Raw genomic sequence first — 23,110 nt, 5'->3', positions numbered from 1 at the left:
TTGATTTTGAAATCTTTCTAGTCTGTCTGTTTTGTAAGTTCTTTGGTATCTTTTTTTATTAGGTTCCATGTATAAGTGATACATTTGTCTTTGTCTTCACTTAGCATGATGATCTCTAGGTCCATCCATGGTGGTGCAGTTGGCATTTTGTGCTTTTTTATGGCTGAGTACTGTTCCATTATATATATATTACCACATCTTTATCCACGCCTCTCTTGATAGACATTGGATTGCTTCCACGTCCTGGCTATTGTAAATAGTGCTGCAGTGAGCATTGAGGTGCATGCATGTGTCTTTTCGAATTATAGTTTTCTCCAGATCGATGTCCAGAAGTGGGATTGCTGGATCATATGGTAACTCTAGTCTTTTAAGGAACCTCTGTGCTGATCTTCATAGTGGTTGTACCAATTTATATTCCCACCAACAGTGCAGGAGGTTTCCCTTTTCTCCATACCCTCTTCAGCATTTGTAGACTTTTGATGATGGCTATTCTGACTGGTGTAAGGTGATACCTCATTGTAGTTTTGATTTGTGTTTCTCTAATAGTAATGTTGAGTATTTTTTCATGTGGTTTTTGGCTCTGTCTTTGCAGAAATGTCTATTTAGATCCCTTTTTTTTTTTTTTTTCAGGGCTGCACCTATGGCATATGGAAGTTGCCAGGCTAAGGGTTGAATTGGAGCTGCAGCTGCTGGCCTACACCCCACTGAGTGGGGCCAGGGATCAAACCACATCCTCATAGATACTAGTCAGGTTCATTACCACTGAACCACAATGGGAACTCCCTAGCTATATTATTGGTTTTTTGTTTTTGTTTTTGTTTTTGTTTTTGTTTTTTGATACCAAGCTGCAGGAGCTGCTTGTATATTTTGGAGATTAATCTCTTATTGGTTGCTTCATTTGCAAAGATGTTGCCCCACTTTGTGGGTTGTCTTTTTTTTCCCCTTTGCTGTACAAAAGCTTTTAATTTGATCTCATTTGTTTATTTTTATTTACGTTTCCCTGGGGGGGTGGCAGTGGCACATTTGTGGCATGTGGAAGTTCCTAGGCTAGAGATTGAACCTGAACCACAGCGGTGACAACTCTGGATCCTTAACCACTAGGCTACCAGGGAACTCCCATTTTAGTTTTTATTTTAATTATTCCAGGAGGTGGATCAAAAAAGATATTGCTGTGATTTATGTCAAAGAGTGTTCTGCCTGTATTTTCTTGTAAGAGTTTTAGTATCCATCCATGATTAGATTGTTTTTATGAACAGTTTTGTAAAGAATATCTTTTGTACCTGCCCCCTTGTTTATGTGTGAATATTTCTCTAGAGTAAACATGGAGAAGTGGACAGCTATGTCACAAGGGTACCATTTTAAAACTTAACACACTGAGCTTCCTTTCCAGTTCCCACCAACAGATAAGCAGAGTGTTTTCTGTATTCTTACCACTTGATATTGGCAAGGTGAAATTTTAATATTCTGGCGAGTAGAATGTACTTTCTCTATAAATTGTTTTTCTTACATTTAACATTTTGTAGGTTTTTTAATCTTATAATATGCTAGATGCTAACCTGTGATTAGCGGGCTTTCTTCAGTCACCATTTTCTTCTTTACCATTTTCTTGACTGTGGTGTCTGTGTTGGCAGGAGATAGAAGCCACATAGTATGAACATGAAAAAATGTGACATAAAAAAAAAGTTGGCTAGGAATTCCCATCGTGGTGCAGTGGTTAATGAATCTGACTAGGAACCATGAGGTTTCGGGTTCAGTCCTTGGCCTTGCTCCGTGGGTTAAGGATCCGGCGTTGCCGTGAGCTGTGGTGTAGGTAGCAGACGCGGCTCTGAGTTGCTGTGGCTCTGGCGTAGGCGGGGGCTACAACTCTGATTAGACCCCTAGCCTGGGAACCTCCATATGCCATGGGAGCGGCCCTAGAAAAGGCAAAAAGACAAAAAAAAAAAAAAAGTTGGCTATACAGCAGAAATTGGCACAACATTGTAAATCAACTATAATTTTCAAAAAAGTATTAATTATAGGAATAGATTGGGGTGATGGGGCATATTTTCTCTAGTAGTTTCAGAAAAATCTTCAAAGTAGTAAAAAGAACTCTAAAGAATACAGAGCTAGCAAATTTAGGGGATGGCCACTATCTGTGCTCCCTCAAACTGAATTCCAGAAATTGTTAGAGAGGTTACAAGTGTGGCTCTTTAGATCAAGTCGTGGAAGCTGTAAATCCCTTGGAGGTGGTGCCAGGGAAGCAATCCATGAGGAGATGCTGACACCAGTGGCAGTCTGAAGTCATCCTACAGGGAGTGCAGGGTAAGGTAACACTCCACTGATAAGCTGGGCACTGTAGGAGTCTGCTCAGAACCAGGAAGAGAAATCCTTCTAGTACATTCTACTGACAAAACATGTCACCTGTCAAACACATTCATATGGCCCAGCTCTATTTTCATCATAATAGTGAAGCAGATAGCAAGTGGTAGACTCAAAGCCCCTGTTTCTAAATTTCTGACCTTCCACTACAAAATCAGTATTTCTTTTGCCCTCTGTCAGAACCTCAATTGGTCAGAATTCTTTACCTGATGGAGTGACACATTCATCACCAAAGGGTCTGAGTCCTCCAGTTGTCCTACCTGTTTTGGTTGCCGTAGTTTTTCGTTAAACTTTTCTATTGGGTATGGAAGGAAGTATTGAGGTACCCAGAGAATCCCCTGTGTTCTAGATTCAGTCCTTGCCTTCATTATGTACCAGCAATACAGTCTCCCCTGGGTAATCAGGATTGGCCATTCCAGCCAATGTAGTAATTAGTACCTTTTGCTGCCTCTCAGTTGAACGGCAATGGAATCCCAAGGCGATTAAGTGGCAGTCTCATCTTGAATCAGTAGACTCATTGTGTCCCTGGTTGAAGCATTCATTGGAAACTATAAGACCTCCAAACCAGCACGGTTTGAGATTACTGGGATAAGAAATATGTTCATGAGAGGAGCCATTCCTATTGCCACCCCATTCCTAGATCTGTAACTACAGCTCAAACCATATGCCACCTTTAAGACAGGATATCACCATGATAATGGAAGGCAATGTGTGTCTGTTTTGGTAAAGTTGAATCTCTGCCCCATCTATGATGGAAGGGGCACAGTGTAGTCAAACTGCCAACAGGTAGATGGCTCTTACCCATGGGATTAGTGCTATGCTGCAACCCCAGTACTAGTCTCAGCTCTTGAAAGATTAGGCATTTGACAGTACTGCATGCAGCCTTAGTAAGGGGAAGTCCATGTGTTGAGCCCAAAGTCTGTAGCTTTGCCACTAATGCTATATTGTTTATGGGCCCATTGAGTAAGCACTGGGGTACAAGGAATGATTGGAGAGTACATTATTTTGTTCACTGGGTTAATAAGAATCTCCTCTGCTGTGGGTGACTTCTGATGGACATCGACATAGGACACAAATATTTTTGGTGTGTGTCCATTTTTTAAAGATTTTTATTTTTTCCATTATAGTTGATTTACAGTGTTCTATCAATTTCAACTGTACAGCAAAGTGACCCAGTCATATATATATGTAATTTTTCTCACATTATCCTCCACCATGTAATATCACAAGTGACTAGATACAGTTCCCTGTGCTATACAGCAGGATTTCATTGCTTATCTACTCCAGATGTAATAGTTTGCATCTATTAACCCCAGACTCCCAGTCCATCCCACTCCCTCTCCCTCCCCTTTGGTAACCCCAAGTCTGTTCTCCAAGTCCATGAGTTTCTTTTCTGTAGAAAGGTTCACATGTGTCAGATATTACAGCCCAGATACAAATGATACCCTATGGCATTTGTCTTTCTCTTTCTGACTTCACTTGTGTGAGAGTCTCTGTTCTATCCATGTTGCTGCAAAGGGCATTATTTTGTTCTTTTTTATGGCTGAAGTATTCCATTGTGTATATATAGTACATCTTCTTAATCCATTCATCTGTCAGTGGGCATTTAGGTTGTTTCCATGTCTTGGCTATTGTAAATAGTGTTGCAGTGAACATATGGGTGCATGTGTCTTTTTCAATGAAAATTTTGTCCGGATATGCCCAAGAGTGGGATTGCTGGGTCATATGGTAGTTGTACATTTAGTTTTCTGAGGCACCTCCATACTGTTTTCCATAGTGGTTTGTACCAATTTACATCCCCACCAACAGTGTAGGAGGGTACCCTTTGTTCACATCCTCTCCAGCATTTGTTATTTGTTGACTGGTTAATGATGGCCATCCTGAACAGTGTGAGGTGTACCTCATAGTAGTTTTGATTTGCATTTCGCTATTAATTAGTGATGTTGAGCATTTTTTCATGTGCTTGTTGGCCATCTGTCTTCTTTGGAGAAATGTCTATTTAGGTCTTTTGACCATTTTTCAGTTGGGTTGTTAGTTTTCTTACTATTGAGTTGTATAAGTTGTTTGTATGTTTTAGAGATTAAGCCCTTGTCAGTTGCATCCTTTGAAACTATTTTCTCCCATTCTGTAGGTTGTCTTTTGTTGTTGTTTTTATGGTTTCTTTTACTGTGCAAAAGCTTGTAAGTTTGATTAGGTCTCATTTGTTTATTTTTGTTTTTATTTCTATTGCCTTAGGAGAGTGATCTAAGAAAACATTTGTATGGTTGATGTCAGAGAATGTTTTGCCTATGTTCTCTTCCAGGAGTTTGATGGAACTTGTCTTACATTTAAGTCTTTAAGCCATTTTGAGTTTATTTTTGTGCATGGTGTGAAGGCGTGTTCCAGTTTCATTGATTTACATGCAGCTGTCCAGTTTTCCCAGCACCACTTGCTGAAAAGACTTTTTTTTCCCCATTTTATATTCTTGCCTCCTTTGTCAAAGATTAATTGTCCATAGGTGTCTGGGTTTATTTCTGGGTTCTTTATTCTGTTCCATTGGTCTGTGTGTCTGTTTTTGTACCAGTACCACAATTGTTGATTACTGTAGCTTTGTAATATTGTCTGAAGTCTGGGAGAGTTATGCCTCCTGCTTGGTTTTTATTCCTCAGGATTGCTTTGGCAATTCTGGGTCTTTTGTGGTTCCATATAAATTTTTGGATTGTTTGTTCTAGTTCTGTGAAAAATGTCATGGGTGATTTGTTAGGGATTGCATCAAATCTGTAGATTGGCTTGGGTAGTATGGCCATTTTTACAATATTAATTTTTCCAACCAGGAGCATGGAATATCTTTCCATTTCTTTGAATCCTCTTTAATTTCCTTGATTAATGTTTTATAGTTCTCAGCATATAAGTCTTTTACCTCCTTGGTCAGGTGTATTCCCAGGTATTTGATTTTTTGGGGTGTGATTTTAAAAGGTATTGTATTTTTGTATCCCTTTTCTAAAATTTCATTGTAGTATACAGAAATGAAAGCAATTTCTGAATGTTAATCTTATATCCTGCTACTTTGCTGAATTTGTTGATTAGTTCAAGTAGTCTTTGTGCGGAGTCCTTAGCGTTTTCTATATATAGAATCATGTCGTCTGCATACAGTGACCTCTTCTCTTCCAATTTGGATACCTTTTATTTCTTTGGTTTGTCTGGTTGCTGTGGCTAGGACTCCCAGTACTATGTTGAATAACAGTGGTAAGAATGGACATCCTTGTCTTGTTGAAGGCTTTCAGCTTTTCTCCATTGAGTATTATATTGGCTGTGGGTTTGTTGTAAATGGCTTGGATTATGTTAAGGAATGTTCCCCTCTGTACACACTTTGGTAAGAAGTTTGATCATGAATGGATGTTGGACTTTGTCAAATGCTTTTTCTGCATCTATTGAAATATCATGTGGTTTTTTACTTTTTTTTGACTCTTCGTCCATTTTAGGGCCGCACCTGTGGCATATGGAGGTTCCCAGGCTAGGGGTCGAATCGGAGCTGTAGCTGCCGGCCTACACCAGAGCCACAGCAACTCGGGATCCAAGCCACGTCTGTGACCTACACCACAGCTCACAGCAACAATGGATCCTTAACCCACTGAGCAAGGCCAGGGATCAAACCCGCAACCTCATGGTTCCTAGTTGGGTTCGTTTCCGCTGAGCCAGGACGGGAATTCCCAACTTTTCTTTTGTTAATGTAGTGTATGACATTGATTGATTTGCCTATGTTGAACCATCCTTGTGAGCCTGGGATGAATCCCACTTGGTTGTGGTGTATGATCTTTTTTATGTGTTGTTGGATTCAATTGGCTAAAATTTTGTTGAGAATTTTTGCATCTATATTCATCAAAGATAGTGGCCTATGGTTTTCTTTTTTGGTGGTATCTTTGTCTGGTTTTGGAATTAGGGTGATGGTGGCGTCATAGAACGTCTTTGGGAGTGTTCCTTCTTCAACCTTTTGAAAAAGTTTAAGGTGGATGGCTACAAGTTCCTCTTTGTATGTTTGGTAGAATTCGCCTGTGAAGCCTTCTGGTCCTGGACTTTTATTTGTACGGAGTGTTTTTATGACATATTCAATTTCATTTCTAGTGATCGGTCTGTTATTTGATCTGTTTTTTCCTTGATCCAGTTTGGCAGAATGTAAGTCTCTGGAAAGTTTTCCATTTCTTCTAGGTTGTCAAATTTGGCATACAATTGTTCATAGTATTCTCTGAAGGTTTTTTGTATTTTTGCAGTATCTGTTGTGATTTCTTCTTTTTCATTTTCTTATTTTATTTGGGTTTTTCTCTCCTAGAAATGGAGGTTTTTTAAAAGGCTATTATAGAAGCTCTCTGGTTCTCAGGACCATGATTTGAACTGAGAATTAAAGAACCCGAGCTTGTCATTTTCTTCTCTAAGTGTAAAGTGCATTCAGAAAACTCCTTCCCACACCACAGTTTTGATGGTCATCATTACTGCCATGAGAGCCAATGCAGGAGCACTTCAGATTCCTGAAGCAGTGTTGTAACAGGCACTTCATCACAATCTACCACAGGTGATAGCTTGGTTGTCATGCCACTGCACGCAAAGGATCACTAGCCTTCCATTTCTCCTTAGCAAGGAGCTTGGCACTGTGCTCAAGCACAAGGATGAAACCAAACAAATCCCCAAATCCCATCTCTGTGGGTGTGCCTCCTAGGACCACTCTGCTACTGGTATCAGTCCTTTATTGGTCATGAGCCAGTCAGGAGAAAGAAACCACATGGTAATCAAACAGGGAGAGTTTACTATAAAGAATGATTAATTATAACGAGGGATTGAAGTAATAGGAGGATTGGCTGGTAAGTAATAAAGAGCTGTAAATAATTTAGGGATAGCAGATGTAGGGAGCTCAATGGAGAGGGTATGGACAAAGCTGAATGGCAGAGATGTTACTGAGGCTGTGAAGCACTCAAGGTGGGGATCCCCTTCACAGAAGGTGCCATGCCGGTGGCCCACCACCAGAAGCTGTGTGCACCACTGGAGTTGGGCATTGCAGAAGCTGCATGCACTGCAGTAACCTGGTCCTGCAGAAGCCATGCATGCTGCAGGAGTCTGCCCAGAGGAGCACCCCAGAACCTGGAAGAGAAACCCTTCTTCCTCTAGTCCCTCCAGTACCCTCTACTGACAAACCTTCAAATCTTGCCAGTTGGCAAAGAAATGTTTACAGGGTCCAGATTCATTATTTCACAGCAGATAAAGAAAGATGAATTTGGAGCTGAGAGTTCATAAATTGATGTGGTACCATATCTGGTCATGTTGAATTTTTTGTTTTAATATCAAAGTCATCAATCTTTATTTTTTTATGTCCTATTTCAGAAATATTTCTGCATGTGCACGTGTGCACTTATTTAGATATTTAATCCATTCAGCATTCAATGTGTATAAAGTGATGATTTAATCTAATTCAAATAGACCCATCCTTTTCCTTAATTTGAAAAGCTACACATGTCATATATAAATTTATGTATATAAATATGCTTCTCTGGTTTCTTCTGTTACATTCATCTGTTTATTTATTCCTTTATCCAAAATAGATTTTCTTTTTTTTTTTTTTTCCCAGGGCCTTACCTATGGGTTCCCAGACCAGGGGTCAAATTGGAGCTACAGCTGCCGGCCTACAGCACAGCCATTAGCAACACTAGAATCAAGCCATGTCTGCGGTTTACACCACATTTCACAGAAACTCCGGATCCTTAATCCACTGAGTGGGGCCAGGGATCGAACCCAAATCCTCATGGATACTAGTTGGGTTTATTTCCACTGAGCCACAAAGACAGATTTTTCTTGTCTGAACAAAAAGACAGGGATTAGGACTTTATAGAAATCTGAAAAGGGTATTTGCTCTTTGTTAGGAAGGATGAAAAGACTGTTAACGAGAGAATGGCGTTCTTAAGTGAAACAAATAGAAATAAGTGCTTTGAACTTTATTTGGATTAATCTCTGTTCTGGTTTTTCACTTGTAAGTACTGTCTGACAGCAGTTCCCTCTCTCCTGGCTCTCTCACCTAATCAGTAACACTAGAACCCATATTAAGAAGCTGCTGGTTGACCTGCAAGGCCTAGGTTGCAGAAATGCAAATCAATTCTAATGTTTTAAAATTTAGGGCCAAACCCTACTTTACTTGGGACTTTCAACATGGAATCATCTTAGTCCTTCCATACTGTCTTCACAGTACTGATAGTAAAATTTTGATGAAAGCCTTGATGGAATTTAGAATCATTTTTATTCATTCAAATGCTCATAGAAATAAAGCTTGGGAAAAGGATATATGATTACCAATCAGGTCTGAATGGGATTCTAGAGGGAGCTGTTTTAACTTGAAAAGCTGTAAGTTGAACATTTTCTGCCACATTGGGTAAGAAGACATGGTCAGTTCTTTTTTTGTGTTTAATAGGCACCTGCAATATAAATATTAGGTAGATATTAGAACTTTTAAAAAATATGATGAATAATTATTGTTACACCATCATTACAAGTCATTGTTACTAATGAGACTAAGATCATTGGTTCAGTCTGGGTTAGGTCATTTAATGTGAGCTTCTTGTACACAATTTGCCTACAGTTATAAAGAGAACTGATCAAGAATGAATCCATCAGTGGAAAGCCATTTCCAGCTAAGGAAGGAAAGATATCTCATATTTGAAGTAATCAATAAATTCCTTAATATTTGATTATTTGTGTTAGTAGAGTGCTTAAAAATAAATCATCAATGTTCTTATATCCCAGCCATGTATAAATCCCTCTTAATCTATATTTGTCTGACTTGTCTCATAGGCCCTGCTTAAGAAGTCAGACCTTAGATTTGAAAAGCTTCCAGCTAATTTTGTGGCTCTCCTCGACCTCAGGCTTTTTGCTTAGGGTCTCTATTCTGTACAAAAGCCAATGGGTCAACAGGATACTTTCTTATGTGTAAGGTTTTATTTATTTAGTAGGGCCATGTGGCCAACTAGTCTTTGACCACCACCCTTCTAAATCTATGAAAGCTAGTGGATCTCCACTAATGTACTTAGCTACTTCTCAGCCTTCTCAGCCCTGGGAGTTGTGATCAGAAACCTGCCCCACAGCAGGAACATTGGCTTCAGGGAGTGAAACAGGGATGGAGTGAATCTTTTTTTTTTTTTTTTTTTTTGCCTTTTTGCCATTTCTTGGGCCACTCCCGCAGCATATGGAGGTTCCCAGGCTAGGGGTTGAATCGGAGCTGTAGCTGCCAGCCTAAGCAAGAGCCACAGCAATGCGGGATCCAAGACGCATCTGTGACCTACACCACAGTTCACGGCAACGCCAGATCGTTAACCCACTGAGCAAGGCCAGGGATTGAACCTCATAGTTCCTAGTCGGATTCATTAACCACTACGCCACGATGGGAACTCCAAGGGATGGAGTGAATCTTAAAGAGTCCTTGTGGTCCTTTGGAAAGAGCTTTGCAGAAACAAATAGAGTAGACTTTCACCTTTTGGTGAAAGATAACTGCACAGAGATTGGTGGGTCAAACAAAAGGTGGGCATTAATAATGTGGTCCTTAATAATTAAGGCTGTATGTTTAGAAATAATGCAAACAAACTTTTGGTCTAATAACTAGATCATCAGCTTCAGAATTTACTCCTTCAAAAGAGGACATAGGATGGCATGTTTTCTCTGACAAACTGATTAAATTTTCCCTCTTAATTTTTCTCAAGGTAAGAGAGGAGGAATTTTTAAATGTGTTGATTAAATATATAAATCTCTGGCAGAATAGGAAGCTTCGGGCCTTCCCACATAAACACACTGATCTTGAGGGAGAGGTGGACTGGGGGTTTGGGATGGAAATGTCCTAAAATTAGGTTGTGATGATGGTTGTAGAACTATAAATACAATAAAATTCATTGAATTATTTTAAAAAAACAAAACTACACTGATTCAGCAACAATTCATGGACAAATTCCCTCTGTGAGTAATCTAGAATTTTATTTCCTAAGACTCAACCACTGAGATAAGATCCTGATATACAATTTTTTAATGTAAGTTTGAAATGACTCTAAATCCATAATTTCACATTTACATTTTCATTGTTTCATATACATAATCAAATTTATCATTACTTACTGTCTTTGGCCTTTGGATCTTTCTTGTTATTTCACTCGTCTTGAGATGAGTCTTTAAACGGTGTTGCTGGGAGTATCTGGATGATGTGGAAGCAGAACTTAGGGAATAGTGAGCCTGAGATATAAAACCTATAATGTGAAAAACAAAGTTAAATTATATCTTTTGTTGCAATGTACAGGCCTAAATTTAATTCATAAAATTTCATAGCTTAAAAATGGGCATCTTGGAGTCCCTGTTGTGGCACAGTGGAAATGAATCTGACTAGTAACCATGAGGATGTGGGTTTGCTCCCTGGCCTCACTCAGTGGGTTGGGGAATCCGGCCTTGCTGTGAGCTGTGGTGTAGGTCACAGATGCAGCTTGGATCCTGCGTTGCTATGGCTGTGGTGTAGGCTGATTCGAGCCCTCGCCTGGGGACTTTCATATGCTGCACCTGCGGCCCTGGAAAAAAAATTTTTTTTTAAATTTAATTAAAAAAATAAAACTGGGCATCCAATAAAGTTTCATCAATTGTGAGTGACGATGTCACAAAACCTGGATGGAGTCTTTTGCCTGAGTGTCACATGACCAAGTGAAAGAGAAAGAGATGATGAGTTACTTGCACTTGTGGGTAGAAGTAGACAGATACTCACTTTGTTAGGACTTTGTAATTAACTGGATTTGCAGGGTGAAAAAGAATAGCTCTCAGATTTCTGTCCCAAGCAATGGGTCAGATGTTAATTTCATGGTAGATTTTATGATGATGGCACATAAAAGCTCAAGTCATTGCTGGGTACATGATCAGAAGGATAGATGTGTGGGAAATATGAGTGTGTAAAGAGGAAGCAGATGAAGATTAGCTCAGGGCTCCTGAGAAGACAGGAGCCTATGGGATGCTGTTCACGGTGATTGTCCCACAGAGGAGGAAAAGGGGCATGTTTTCCATGTCAACAGGTGGGACGGAGAAGTAGCTGAGTCTAGATGTAGGTGGCCCGGGAACAAGAAGTACAGGGAGTTCCCGTCTGATGGGGGAGGAGGACAGTGTCTTCAGGTCTGAAGAGACCAGGAAGATTTCAATAGTTGCTGTGTTATAATAACTTTAAATGGGTTATAACCAATAAAAATATTGAATCATTATGTTATATAAAGCCTGAGACAAAAATGATATTGTAAATCAACTATGCTTCAATTTAAAAATAATAAAACGGTTGCTGTGAAGAGGGGGAGTGAACTGACCCTACCCTCAGCTCTAGGGGAAAACATGAGAGCTGGGCTTAAGCCCGCTAGGAATCTCAGTATCTGGCTTCAGTGATTTGTTCAAAATTGGTCAATTTGAACACAGCCCAGTCAGAGCTCAATTCTTTTAATTGTCCCCTCCACATCCCACTCTTGCCATGCGAGTGTGAACAGAGGATGGATGCTATGGGGGTGGCAGCCATCTTGCTTCCCAAGGGGCTCCACTTGCCGTCTGCTCCCAGCAACTCAGGGCCAGAGATGCAGAGATAAATCAGTCCTTAAAGAAAAGTTCAAACCTTGATCAAGCCCTTATGGCTCAATGGAAGAGAATAGCCCAGAAATAAACCTGTGCACCTATGTTTAATTAATCTTTGACAAAGGAGTCAAGAATATAAAATGAAGAAAAGAGGTGTTGGGAAAGCTGGACAGCCACATGTAAATCAATGAAGTTAGAACACACCCTCACACCATACACAAAAATAAACTCAAAGTGGCTTAAAAGACTTAAACATAAGACATGACACTGTAAAATTCCTAGAAAAGAACAGAGGCAAAACATTCTCTGACATCATACCAGTCTCCTAAGGCAATAGAAATAAAAGCAAAGATAAACAAATGGAACCTAATCAAATCTATAAGGTTTTGCACAGCAAAGGAAACCATAAACAAAAAGAAAAAAAACCCCACAGAATGGGAGGAAATCTTTGCAAACAGTGTGACCAAGAAGGGCTTAATTTCCAAAATATACAAATCGCTCATACAACTCAACAACAAAAAAACAAACAACCCAATCAAAAAATGGGCAGAAGATCTAAATAGACATTTCTCCAAAGAAGTGATACAGATGGCCAAGAGGAACATAAAAAGATGCTCAACAATGCTAATATTAGAAAAATGCAAATTAAAACTACAATGAGATATCATCACACATGAGTCAGAATGGCCATGATCAAAGAAATCTACAAAAAATAAATGCTGGAGAGGGTGTGGAGAAAAGGAACCCTCCTACACCATTAGAATGTAAATTGGTATAACCACTATGGAGGACAGTATGGAGGATCCCTAAAAAACTAAATATAGAGTTACCATATGAGATAGCAATCCCACTCCAGGCATATATCCAGAGAAAATTCTAATTTGAAAAGATTTATGGGGGTTCCCGTCATGGCTCCACGGTTAACAAACCCAACTAGCATCCATGAGGACTTGGGTTTGATCCCTGGCCTTACTCAGTGGGTTAAGGATCTGGTGTTGCCCTGAGCTGTGGTGTAGGTTGCAGATTCGGCTCAAATCCTGAGTTGCTGTGGCTCTGGCATAGGCTGGTGGCTACAGCTCCAATTGGACCCCTAGCCTGGGAACCTCCATATGCTGCAGGTGTGGCCCTAAAAAGACAAAAAAAAAAAAGTGTACTCCAGTGTTCATAGAGTCACTATTTACAATAGCCGAGACATGTGAACAACCTAAGTGTCCAAGGATAAATGAATGGATAAAGATGTGGTGTGTGTACATGTGTGTGTGTCTGTGTATACAATGGCATATTAGCCATAAAAAAGAATGAAATAATGCCATTTTCAGCAACATGGATGGACCTAAAGATCATCATATTAAGTGAAGTAAGTCAAAGACATATATCATATGATATCATTTACATGTGGAATATGAAATATGAAACAAGTGAACTTATTTAAAAACAGATGTGCAGACATAGAAAACAAACTTAAAATTACCAAAAGAAAACAGTGGTGGGGTGGGGTAAATTAGGAGTTTGGGATTAGTATATACAAACTACTGTATATAAAATAGATAAAACACAAGGTTCTACTATATAGCATTGGGAACCATAGTCAATATCTTGTAATAAAGTATAACAGAAAAGAATACAAAAAAGAATATATATATATACACATATATATATATCACTTTGATGTACACCCAAAACTAACACATTGTAAATCAACTATAATTTAATAAAATAAACAAAAACAAAAAACTTTGATCAACCAACTTAAGCCAGTCCACATCTAAATATTTGTTTTGTGAGCCAGCTGATTTCATTTTTTCCTTAAGCATTTTGAGAACAACTGCATTAGAACAAATTGTAATTTCTCAGGAGTTACAAGATCCTAAGTGGGATCTGTGTTATGCTACTCAAAGAGACCTTGCCCCTTAACTGTGCTTTGGCTGGGGAGCCAGAAGGCTGCTGTGACCACCTCTACAGAAAGGAGACCTGGGTCTCCTCAAGCTTCTGGCTGAATAACAGCTGAGAAAGGACTGGTAGGTAACAGCTGACTTTTACATTTTAGCACTAATAGCATAGGTGATATCTGGCTATCCCCTTGGACTGCTCAGTTGGTACCAAATAGATAGGTATGACCTCTGATGCATCTACACTGTGGAGAGAATGCTGCCTGCTGTTTCGTAAATGAAGAATGTTGCCTGCCAACAAGCCCGCAGCTACTGCACCTCTGCCCCCCACCCCCACAGTGGTGCGCCCTAAGGGGAATTCAGGATGGAGAAAACAGGAAACATTCTGTGCTTTGGATGCTGGCCCTAGATAGCTAAGATGAATATCTAAGGAGTAATTTCAGTGAGCCCAGACTCTTGCATCTTCCCATACACACAAAAGCACATGAAGGTCATTAACTTGAGATATCTGTTTTTTTGTGATTAGCAGTAATCCTTTGACTTTTGACTACTTGGTTTGTTTTTCAACAAAACCCCCTGTACATCCTGGCTCCTCCCTTAGCTTTCTTTTTTTTTTTTTCTCAATGAATTTTATTGCATGTATAGTTGTACAGCGATCATCACAACCAAATTTTATAGCATTTCCCAAACCCTCAGTGCATCCCCCAACCTGTCTCATTTGGAAACCATAAGTTTTTCAAAGTCTGTGGGTCTGTATATAAGACTCTGACGAAGGAAATCAAAAATGACACAAACAGATGGAAAGACACACCATGCTCTTGGACTGGAAGAGTCAATATTATCAAAATGACTATACTACCCAAGGCAATCTACAGATTCAATGCACTCCCCATCAAATTACCAAGGACATTTTTCACAGAACTCAAACAAAATATTTTAAAGTTTGTTTGGAAGCACAAAAGACCCAGAATAGCTAAAGACATCCTGAAAAAGAAAAATGGAGGTGGACGAATCAGGCTCCCAGACTTCAGACTATACTACAAAGCAACAGTCATCAAAACCATATGGTACTGGCACAAAGACAGAAATATAGATCAGTGGAACAGGATAGATAGCCCAGAATTAAACCCACCCACCTACAGTCAACTAATCTATGACAAAGGAGGCAAGAATATACAGTGGAGAAAAGACAGCTCATTCAGTAAGTGGTGCTGGGAAAACTGGACAGCCACATGAAAAAGAATAAAATTAGAACACTTCCTAACACCACACACAAAAATAAACTCAACATGGATTAAAGACCTAGATATAAGCCCAGATACTATAAAACTCTTAGAGGAAAACATAGGCCAAACACTCTCTGACATAAATGACAGCAACATCTCAGATCCACCTCCTAGAGTAATGACAATAAAAACAAAAATAAACAAATGGGACTTATTTAAACTGAAAAGTTTCTGCACAGCAAAAGAAACGCTAAACAAAATGAAAAGACATCCCTTAGCTCTTCAGAGCAGCTCCTAGGACCTATCTGAGAGGCTATCTCCTGGGCTATCACCCTCAGTAAGCTCCCCAAATAAAACTTAACTTGTGCAGTTCCCGGTGTAGTGCAATGGGATCGGTGGTATCTCTGAAGCGCTGGGATGAAAATTTGACCCCTGGCCCAGCTCAGTGGGTTGGGGATCCAGTGTTGCCACAGCTGTGGGATGGGTCACAACAGTGGCTTGCATCTGATCCCTGGCCCGGGAACTCTATATGTCACAGGGCAGCCAAAACAAAACAAAACAAACAAACAAAACCTTCACCCTGTGATTTTCAGGTTGTAAATCCTGAACCCCCTCCAGTCACTGTAAAAGGGGATGGATGGGAGCTGAGACCTGAGAGTAACTTCTACCTCTACTTCCTGAAACGGACTTCTCTTTTACTCCTGCCATGTCCTCAGTCCTAGAAATTAGGGTCCCTCCACCCACTCCACCCCAGTCCTTCTTTGTAAATGTGCAGGTCTTAGAGGACACAGATGGCAGTCTGATAGCACATGTTAACTCAGAAAAAGATGCTTGCCTGGGCTGGAGGCAGAGGGGAAAATCCCAGGCAGTGTGGCAAGGAGAGTGAAGGTACAGAGCCACTCAGGGTCAGTGATCAATATAGGGCCCTGGGGTGCTCTTTATACTCTTCCTCTTTGGACCTAGGGTGGCATGGGGAGTGCCAGCCCTGCTGTTAGGGCCCAGGCAGCAGTCCCAGGCAGGGAAGAGTACTCTTGGGCTTTTCAACGAGCACAGCCTTATTCTTAGAAAACCCAAAACATCTTGATTTATGCCTGCTTGATCTTTTCTTTTTTGTCTTTTTAGGGCTTCACCTGAGGCATATGGAAGTTCCCAGGCTAGGAGTCAAATCAGAGCTGCAGCTGCCAGCCACTGCCACAGAAATGCCAGATCCGAGCCATGTCTGTGACCTACACTGCAGCTCAAGACAACACTGAATCCTTAGCCCACTGAGCAAGGCCAGGGATCGAACCCACATCCTCATGGATACTAGTTGGGTTTGTTACTGCTGAGCCATGACAGGAACTCCTGCTTGATCTTCGAAAATGATCTTTCCGCTTCTTACAGTGTTTTCTCATATCGATCACACTGGTTAAGTAGCCAAAAGGAAACACAGATACAGGAAGACGTACATATATGAAAGTGTAATAATCAACCTAGTGCTACTATACTCTGGCAGACACTCATTGTTTCATAGAGTCCTCAGAATACACCTTTGATGTGGGTATTTTACAGAGAGGTGAATTTACCTGCCCAAGGTCATACAGCTAGCAGAGACAGAGGCAGGAACTGAACTTTGGCTGTCTTATTCCAAAGTCCATACCCTCAAACACCAGGACAGAAAGAAGAGGCTTGTCTGATCTCCACAAAAGGCTGATCGTGGTTACTGATACTGAGTGATATTTTTGATAGTCAGATATAGAAGAGAACTTGGAATTTATTTAGTCCTCATCTTATAAGGGAGGAAGCTAGTTCAGCGATGTCCTGGGGCCTGGCCTCTGCTCCATTGGTGCTTGCTGGCTGCATCGTCCAGGGTGCCATTTTGATGGCTTGTCCATAGGACTCCTCAAGCCCCCGGGACCCAAGAATCATAATGTACTTTATGAATAAGATCTGAGAAATGTGGTCATTATGTCCTGTTGGAGAGGAATAAAATTTCCTCTACCTTCTAGATTCTTCTGGATGGTCTAAGAACTGAATCGATTTGAGATGGGTTTACAGGAGAAAATCAAACGAAAGTTTAATAACATGTATACATGGGAGAGAGCCAGGGAAACTGAGTCACTTGCCAACATTACTGAAGCCCTCACCTTATAATACCATCCTCAGCTAAAGACAGAAGAGGATGCTGAGGTTGTGGGGAGGTCAGCTACGAGAGGTTACCAGGAAAAGCACACAAACAAGGGTAACACTGTTATACACATTCATCTTTTCCATAAATACATTTCTAGAGACTTGATAATCCTCCTCTTCCTGGTACTAAAGAGGCAGACACTTTACAAATGTAAATGTTTCTTTAAAAGGGTAACTCCTTCTTGGTTTGCCCATGTCTGCTTTTTCTCAAAAAACAACCAGCTTATGCCAAAGAGACATATTTTAGGGTAGCAAATTCCACTCCTCTGTAGTTGCAAGGTGTTGAGATACTTCAAAATGCAGTGAAGGAACCCACTCTTCTTTAGGTGACATATTACACTTGGAACCAGTTCTTATGATTGAAACATTTTAATATAGCAGGTCAGCACTCCAAGGTGAACTAAAGTAAAATTTTCTGACTGCAAATGAGAATGAAATAGTCTTCATTCATTCAACAAACACGGAGCTCTCACTCAATAACCACTGGATTGTAATTGTTAGTTTTGGACACTGTCCTTCGGTTCTGACCTAGGGAGCCTGGGAGCTTACTCTACCCAGAAAGGGGGTAGGTATCCTTACCGCCTGGCAAGCTGCTCGGTATGGACGATTGCTTAGCGTCATTAAGCTGACTTTGTAGCTCTTCTACCCGCTGGAAAGCATCAAGCTTCACGCTGCGCTCCTGGGCAAGCCGGCTTCTCATCTGAGAGGAAAAGGGCTTGGGAAGCAGAGGTGCTTTTTGGTGCACACTTTTGTTCCGACACTTCACTAGGAGGGGCAGGGCGGGGGCAGGGGAGATTCTCAGGGAGAGAGTGGGTCCCAGGCTGCCCCAGGAACACAAGTCTTCATGAAATCTTGGTCAGGCTGAACTCAGCCTTCTGAAAATCAAGAGTTCCAGGAAGGCCAAGAACTTAAAGAGGAACAGAGGCAGCCCTTGGAACCCTTTATTATCTTAGAAGGGCCAGAAGTTTACTCACAAAAGTTGTATCTTTTATGTTTATTTCACCAGAGGGGAAGGTATGAGTGGGGAGGACCCAGTTCACAGAGGACCTTGTAGGCCAAGCCACACATCTACCCCAAGACCTGGAGGAGCCTCCAGATGGCTTCAAGCAGAGACTTGATCTCTCCTGATCTCTTCTCAGCTCATCACCTGTGGGGAATGTGCCCTGAGCACCATCTCCAGGCCTGACTTAAGTCCCACACCTGCAGGCAAACTTGGTATTTGTTCTCCCCTGGCTGGCACTGCTGACCCAGAGTTGCGGGGTCCAAAGCACACCTCATCTGCACAGATGACAGGCATTTTTCTTTTCAAATTTATTTTTATCATCTCCAACTGCTTTTACTTATGCGAAAAGTAATAGTGTGATGGGTTAAATAATGTCCCTCACAAAGTCATGTTTACTTGGAATCTCAAGATACGACCTTACTTGAAAACAGAATCTTGGAGTTCCCTTTGTGGCTCAGCTGTTAATGAACCCAACTAGGATTCATGAGGTGGCGGGTTTGATCCCTGGCCTTGCTCAGTGGGTTAAGGATCTGGGGTTGCTCTGAGCTGTGGTGTAGGTGGCAAGGCAGCTCAGATCCTGTGTTGCTGTGGCTGTGGCATAGGCCAGAAACTATAGCTCTGATTTGACCCCTAGCCTGGGAACTTCCATATGTATGCCGTGGGTGTGGCCCTAAAAAGGAAAGGAAGGAAGGGAGGGAGGGAGAAAGAAAATAGTCTTTGTAGATGTGATGAAGAAGTTATACTGGAATAAAGGTGGGCCCCTAACCCAACGTTGATGTGCTCACAAAAAGTGGAGAGGGTACAGCCACACCTAGAGACACGGGAAGAAGGCTGGACTGGAGAGCTGGAGCTACACGGCGGGGGTTGGGCGGGGGGGAACACGCAGGGGACTGCGGGCAGCCCCCAGCAGCTGGGAGAGACCTGGAAGTGGTTCTGCCAGGGCCTCCTGGAGGAACCACACCTTGACTTCAGACTCTGGCCTCCTGAACTGTGAGAGAATCCAGTTTTTATCCTTTCTTGTTATTTATTTTTGTAAAATTCTCCTTACTGATCTTTTCCTTGAGTACTCGAAACACATGGCCAATCATTTAACCTTCCGATTTCTGTTTCCTAATTTCTGGTGAATCAATTATGTGACTTATTCATTCAACGAATATGTGTGAAACACCTGCCCTGGAAGGTAATTTTTTTCCCCTTTTGTGTTGAGTTACATTCTGTGGTCTCTTTTGTTGGAACTTGCATTAGTCCAAATGTACTTTATATTATTTCCTCCTTTTTTTTTTTTTTTTTTTTTTTTTGCTGTGGGATATAATCAACAGGAACATATTGTGCTGGAAACCACTTCTGCCTTTCCTTTTTTTTTTTTTTTTTTTTTAATCTCTGCAGTTCTAGAAACACCATGAATAAAATCCCCTTCTAACGGCTTCCATAATACTTGCTGCTTTTTCAGATTAATAGTCAGGATTTTCTAAAAAGTCCCTCCTAATTCAAAGATGAAAGCCAAGTGGAAATATGTTTTTCAAGTGGGTTATAATGATGCCAAGATTCTGGGCTTTGAGGCAGTAAAGCCATCATCTTTCATCCTAAGCAGCCGGAACAACTGCTCCATTTCGCTGGTGGGTCTGGGGGTGACAGAGGTGAGGAACAGCACTGTGAGGGCATGAGAGGCACGGGAAGGACAGGGGAGAACGAACCAGCTCTGGCTGGTGCACTCTGATTTGCTCCTCTCACTGGAGTTCTCACCTGTTGGAGTTCTCTCTGAATTTTCTTCTGCTGGAGCTGGCCCAGTTTAGAAGCCCTCTCGGCCTCTTCAGTAAGGAGCTGCAGGTGCTGTTCTTTTTGCTCCACATCCTCCAAGAGCTTCTCCATGCTGGAGGTCTTCATTAAATCCAGCTGCTGCCGGTGGAGAGCTTCCTGGGTCACTCTATGTTCTAACTCTTTCAGCAACTGCCCCTGGGGAAGGAAAAGGCCAAAGGAAACAAAGGCAATCTTTCTTCTCAGCAGGGAACAAGAGGTTGGCCAATGCAACTGTCCCCTCCACTAGTGCTCAGGGACAGAACTGTGGGGAGTATTCCTGGGCTCAGGGTACCACAGCCCAGTGTTCTGTTCTGTCCTGTGCCTGCCAGCAGGCAGCAAGACCACTGGGATCTTGGCCGGCCTGACATTTAAGTAAGCTCTGAGGCAACAGTCAGAGGAGAAACAAAACAAGCAGAGGCAGGAGCTAAGCGAGTGATAAGGCCATTCTGCAGTGGAGCCAGGTTGAACAATTTCATTTTTCCTTACCCAAATTTGATGCTGATGTACATATTAGGAAACTTATGAACCAAGCAGTCCTGTCTATCACAAACTACATTTGCACTGCCACTGAGCCTTTATCACGCAATAGCATGGGAGGGGCTGAACCCTAAGGGACAGGGTGATGCAATATGTACAGTGAGTGGGGGAGAGAAGTGCTAATCTTGCCTCTGTTTTGACTTCCAAAATAGCTTCCAGATGGTTGGAAAAGGAAAAGTGTAGTAATAATTTGGTTCTGTTCTGAAATTTTTCTCATTAGCAATCACTCGATGGTCGATCCTTAATTATAACATTAATAATGACGAGCAATACTTGGATGATGACTTTACATAATGATAGATCATAATTCACCTGGCTTACAATAATCAAGGGATTAGGGTCCAAAAGGAACAGATTATATATATTTTTTAATTAAAATTTTTTTTATTTTTCATTTTTTTGGCCACACCTGTGCGATGTGGAAGTTCCTGGGCCAGGGATTGAACCCATGCCACAGCAGTAACCTGAGCTGCTGTAGTGACAACACCAGATCCTTAATATGCTGAGCCCCAAGAGAACTCCGAAAGATTATATTTTACATTTTATGTTTTAAAATATGCCCAGGATTCCCAGCTTGTTATTTAAACTCAGCTGTTTTCTCTCTAAACTTAGGGTCTGTTTCATTCATGCTCAGAGGACTGGTGCAGTTATTAAGAGTTTAGACTGTTAAAAAAAAAAAAAACCTTTATTTTGGTGCATCAGTAACATCTGAAGTTATGACTTGGGGCTGATCATCAGGAAGGGAGCCAAGACTCTGTTTGGGGCTAATGCTGACAGCCGGGCCACACTGGTGGAAAGCATGCTTGGAGCATGAAAAGAATGTGTTAGAGGCAGAGACTCAGACCCCAAGATGCCCTCTGGGTAAAAAGATCCTCAGAGAAATACACAGAACAATCTTAGGTATGAATAATATTTCACCATCTTAGCCAAACACGAATAAGAACAAAAGCCTCATGGCCACTACCCATGGTTTCTGGGCTGGGAAGGAGGGAGAAGGCAAGCTGAGGTTGGGGCCAGCAGGGCTGTCTGCTCCGATTCCCACTGTGGCCTCTGGTGACTGCTGCAGGCAGCGTGGTGCCGCTTCCTGTCACCAGAGCCTGTTAAAAGGGAGGAAGGAAGGGGGTCCTCAGATACCTGGTTCTCCTGCTGCTTGCTCATCCTCACGTTGTCCGCCTGAGCCCTGGCCAGAGCCTGCCTTAGAGCCAGTAACTGCTGCCGAAGTAAAACCACTTCTTGTTCTGCCATTAGCTTGATGTTCAAACACTCTTTTTTACTTTGCATAGCTTCCTGTAAACATCCCAAACACAGGAAGATATGATATACGTTTCTTTCTATGTTTTCAATTTCACCAGCAGTCTCTAAACCACTTAATCATCCATCATGCTTTAACTTTTCTGGTAGAACAGAGCTCCTGCTGGCCACTGCCTCCTTGATTTTAAATAAGAACAGTGTGACAAATCCGAGTAAATACTGAGTTTCAGAAACAGTAAGTCAAAGTTTCTAAACTGCTATTGATATGTGCTTTGGTTTCAATCTGCCTTAAAGTAGATTTTCCCTTATTGTTACTTCATTTTCCTCAGGTAATCATGTTTGAAACTCAAAGACTTGTAGTGTTTCGACAAAGCTGCCAGCACTTGGTAAATCTCCCTCCATTTTTTCCCTTCCCTTTGTGCTAAACTCCTGCTCTGTTCTCTCATTTGCTTCTTCGCTGTTTGCTTTTGGCTCTCTCCTATTTCTCTTCAGGCTCTGATATTGCCTGTTCCCAGGAAAACTCCCCAGCTATCAGATCTTGCTACCCGACACCAGGGCAGCAGCTGCAGCCAAGAAGGGCAGCAATCCCCCCTCCTCCCCAAGCCTCACCTTCTCAGCCTTGCTCAGCTGGCCCCGGAAGCGCTCCTGCTGTGCTGCCAGCCTCCAGCGGCCCAGGCTCCTCACTTTGCACACCAGGGCAGCCAGGCTACAGTTGTCCTGCTCCAAGGCCCGCAGCTGCTCCTGCTTAGAAGGGCTCACTTTCAGAAAAGACTGCCCCCAGCCCTTTACTTGGGAGGGACATAAATTCTAATATCAGAAACATGCCTTCCAGAAGATGAGACAATTGTGCTGTGAGCCCCAAAAGACCTTCTCAGGGAAACAGGACAGATATGCAAACAGAGTGAGCGGTGAGGTCAGATGCTAGGACGAAATGCTGACACCCCACTCTAAATGAAATCCCATACTTTGGCTGGGCTTTCTTGCATTTCTTCATCAGGTCTGGCAGAGCCCCACTTCTTCTTCAGGTTCTTCATATTGTCAATCCCTTCTGTTCTTACTTCGCCAACGAGCTCACATACTTTCTGGATCAAATTAAGTTGATTCTCCTCCAGCTTCTCCTGCAAATTGCAGACTCAGGTTTAGGAAGGGCAGCTGAGGAAGAGTCATTTTGCCTTCTAAAACCCAACTTTCAGAAATGATTTCATATTGAAACATCAGCCACCCAGACAACGACTCTGTCAGGTATTGTTTCAGGTCTTACTAGTGGCTCCTTTAGTGTTGTCTTCAATCTGTGG

The 23,110-nt window shown here is 41.7% G+C and overlaps 1 protein-coding gene across 24 annotated transcripts in view; it reads right to left on the bottom strand.

Annotated features, from left to right (window-relative positions):
* Window positions 1-8,595: 8,595 nt before the first annotated feature.
* Window positions 8,596-23,110, bottom strand: part of CCDC162 (coiled-coil domain-containing protein 162) — a 204,536-nt gene continuing 190,021 nt past the window's right edge. For 7 of the 24 annotated variants that reach the window (XM_021090827.2, XM_084961834.1, XM_084961871.1 and 4 more), the window contains 7 exons: window positions 22,781-22,933; window positions 22,425-22,559; window positions 21,699-21,851; window positions 19,974-20,183; window positions 17,807-17,927; window positions 10,474-10,601; window positions 8,596-8,789 (listed from right to left, as the gene is read on the bottom strand). In XM_021090827.2, the coding sequence (XP_020946486.2) occupies window positions 8,664-8,789; window positions 10,474-10,601; window positions 17,807-17,927; window positions 19,974-20,183; window positions 21,699-21,851; window positions 22,425-22,559; window positions 22,781-22,933 (1,026 nt within the window). In that variant the 3' untranslated portion in view covers window positions 8,596-8,663. Of the gene's footprint in view, window positions 8,790-10,473; window positions 10,602-17,806; window positions 17,943-19,973; window positions 20,184-21,698; window positions 21,852-22,424; window positions 22,560-22,780; window positions 22,934-23,110 lie in introns of all 24 variants that reach the window. The other 17 variants (XM_021090829.2, XM_084961859.1, XM_084961888.1 and 14 more) reach the window with 8 other exon arrangements.

The sequence above is a fragment of the Sus scrofa genome, chromosome 1 (genome assembly GCF_054392235.1).
Source record: "Sus scrofa isolate SSC_HxYL_T2T_F1_AM1 chromosome 1, Sscrofa_HxYL_maternal_Yorkshire_Landrace_v2.0, whole genome shotgun sequence".
Taxonomy (NCBI): domain Eukaryota; kingdom Metazoa; phylum Chordata; class Mammalia; order Artiodactyla; family Suidae; genus Sus; species Sus scrofa.
This window is presented reverse-complemented; position numbering and strand designations above follow the sequence as displayed.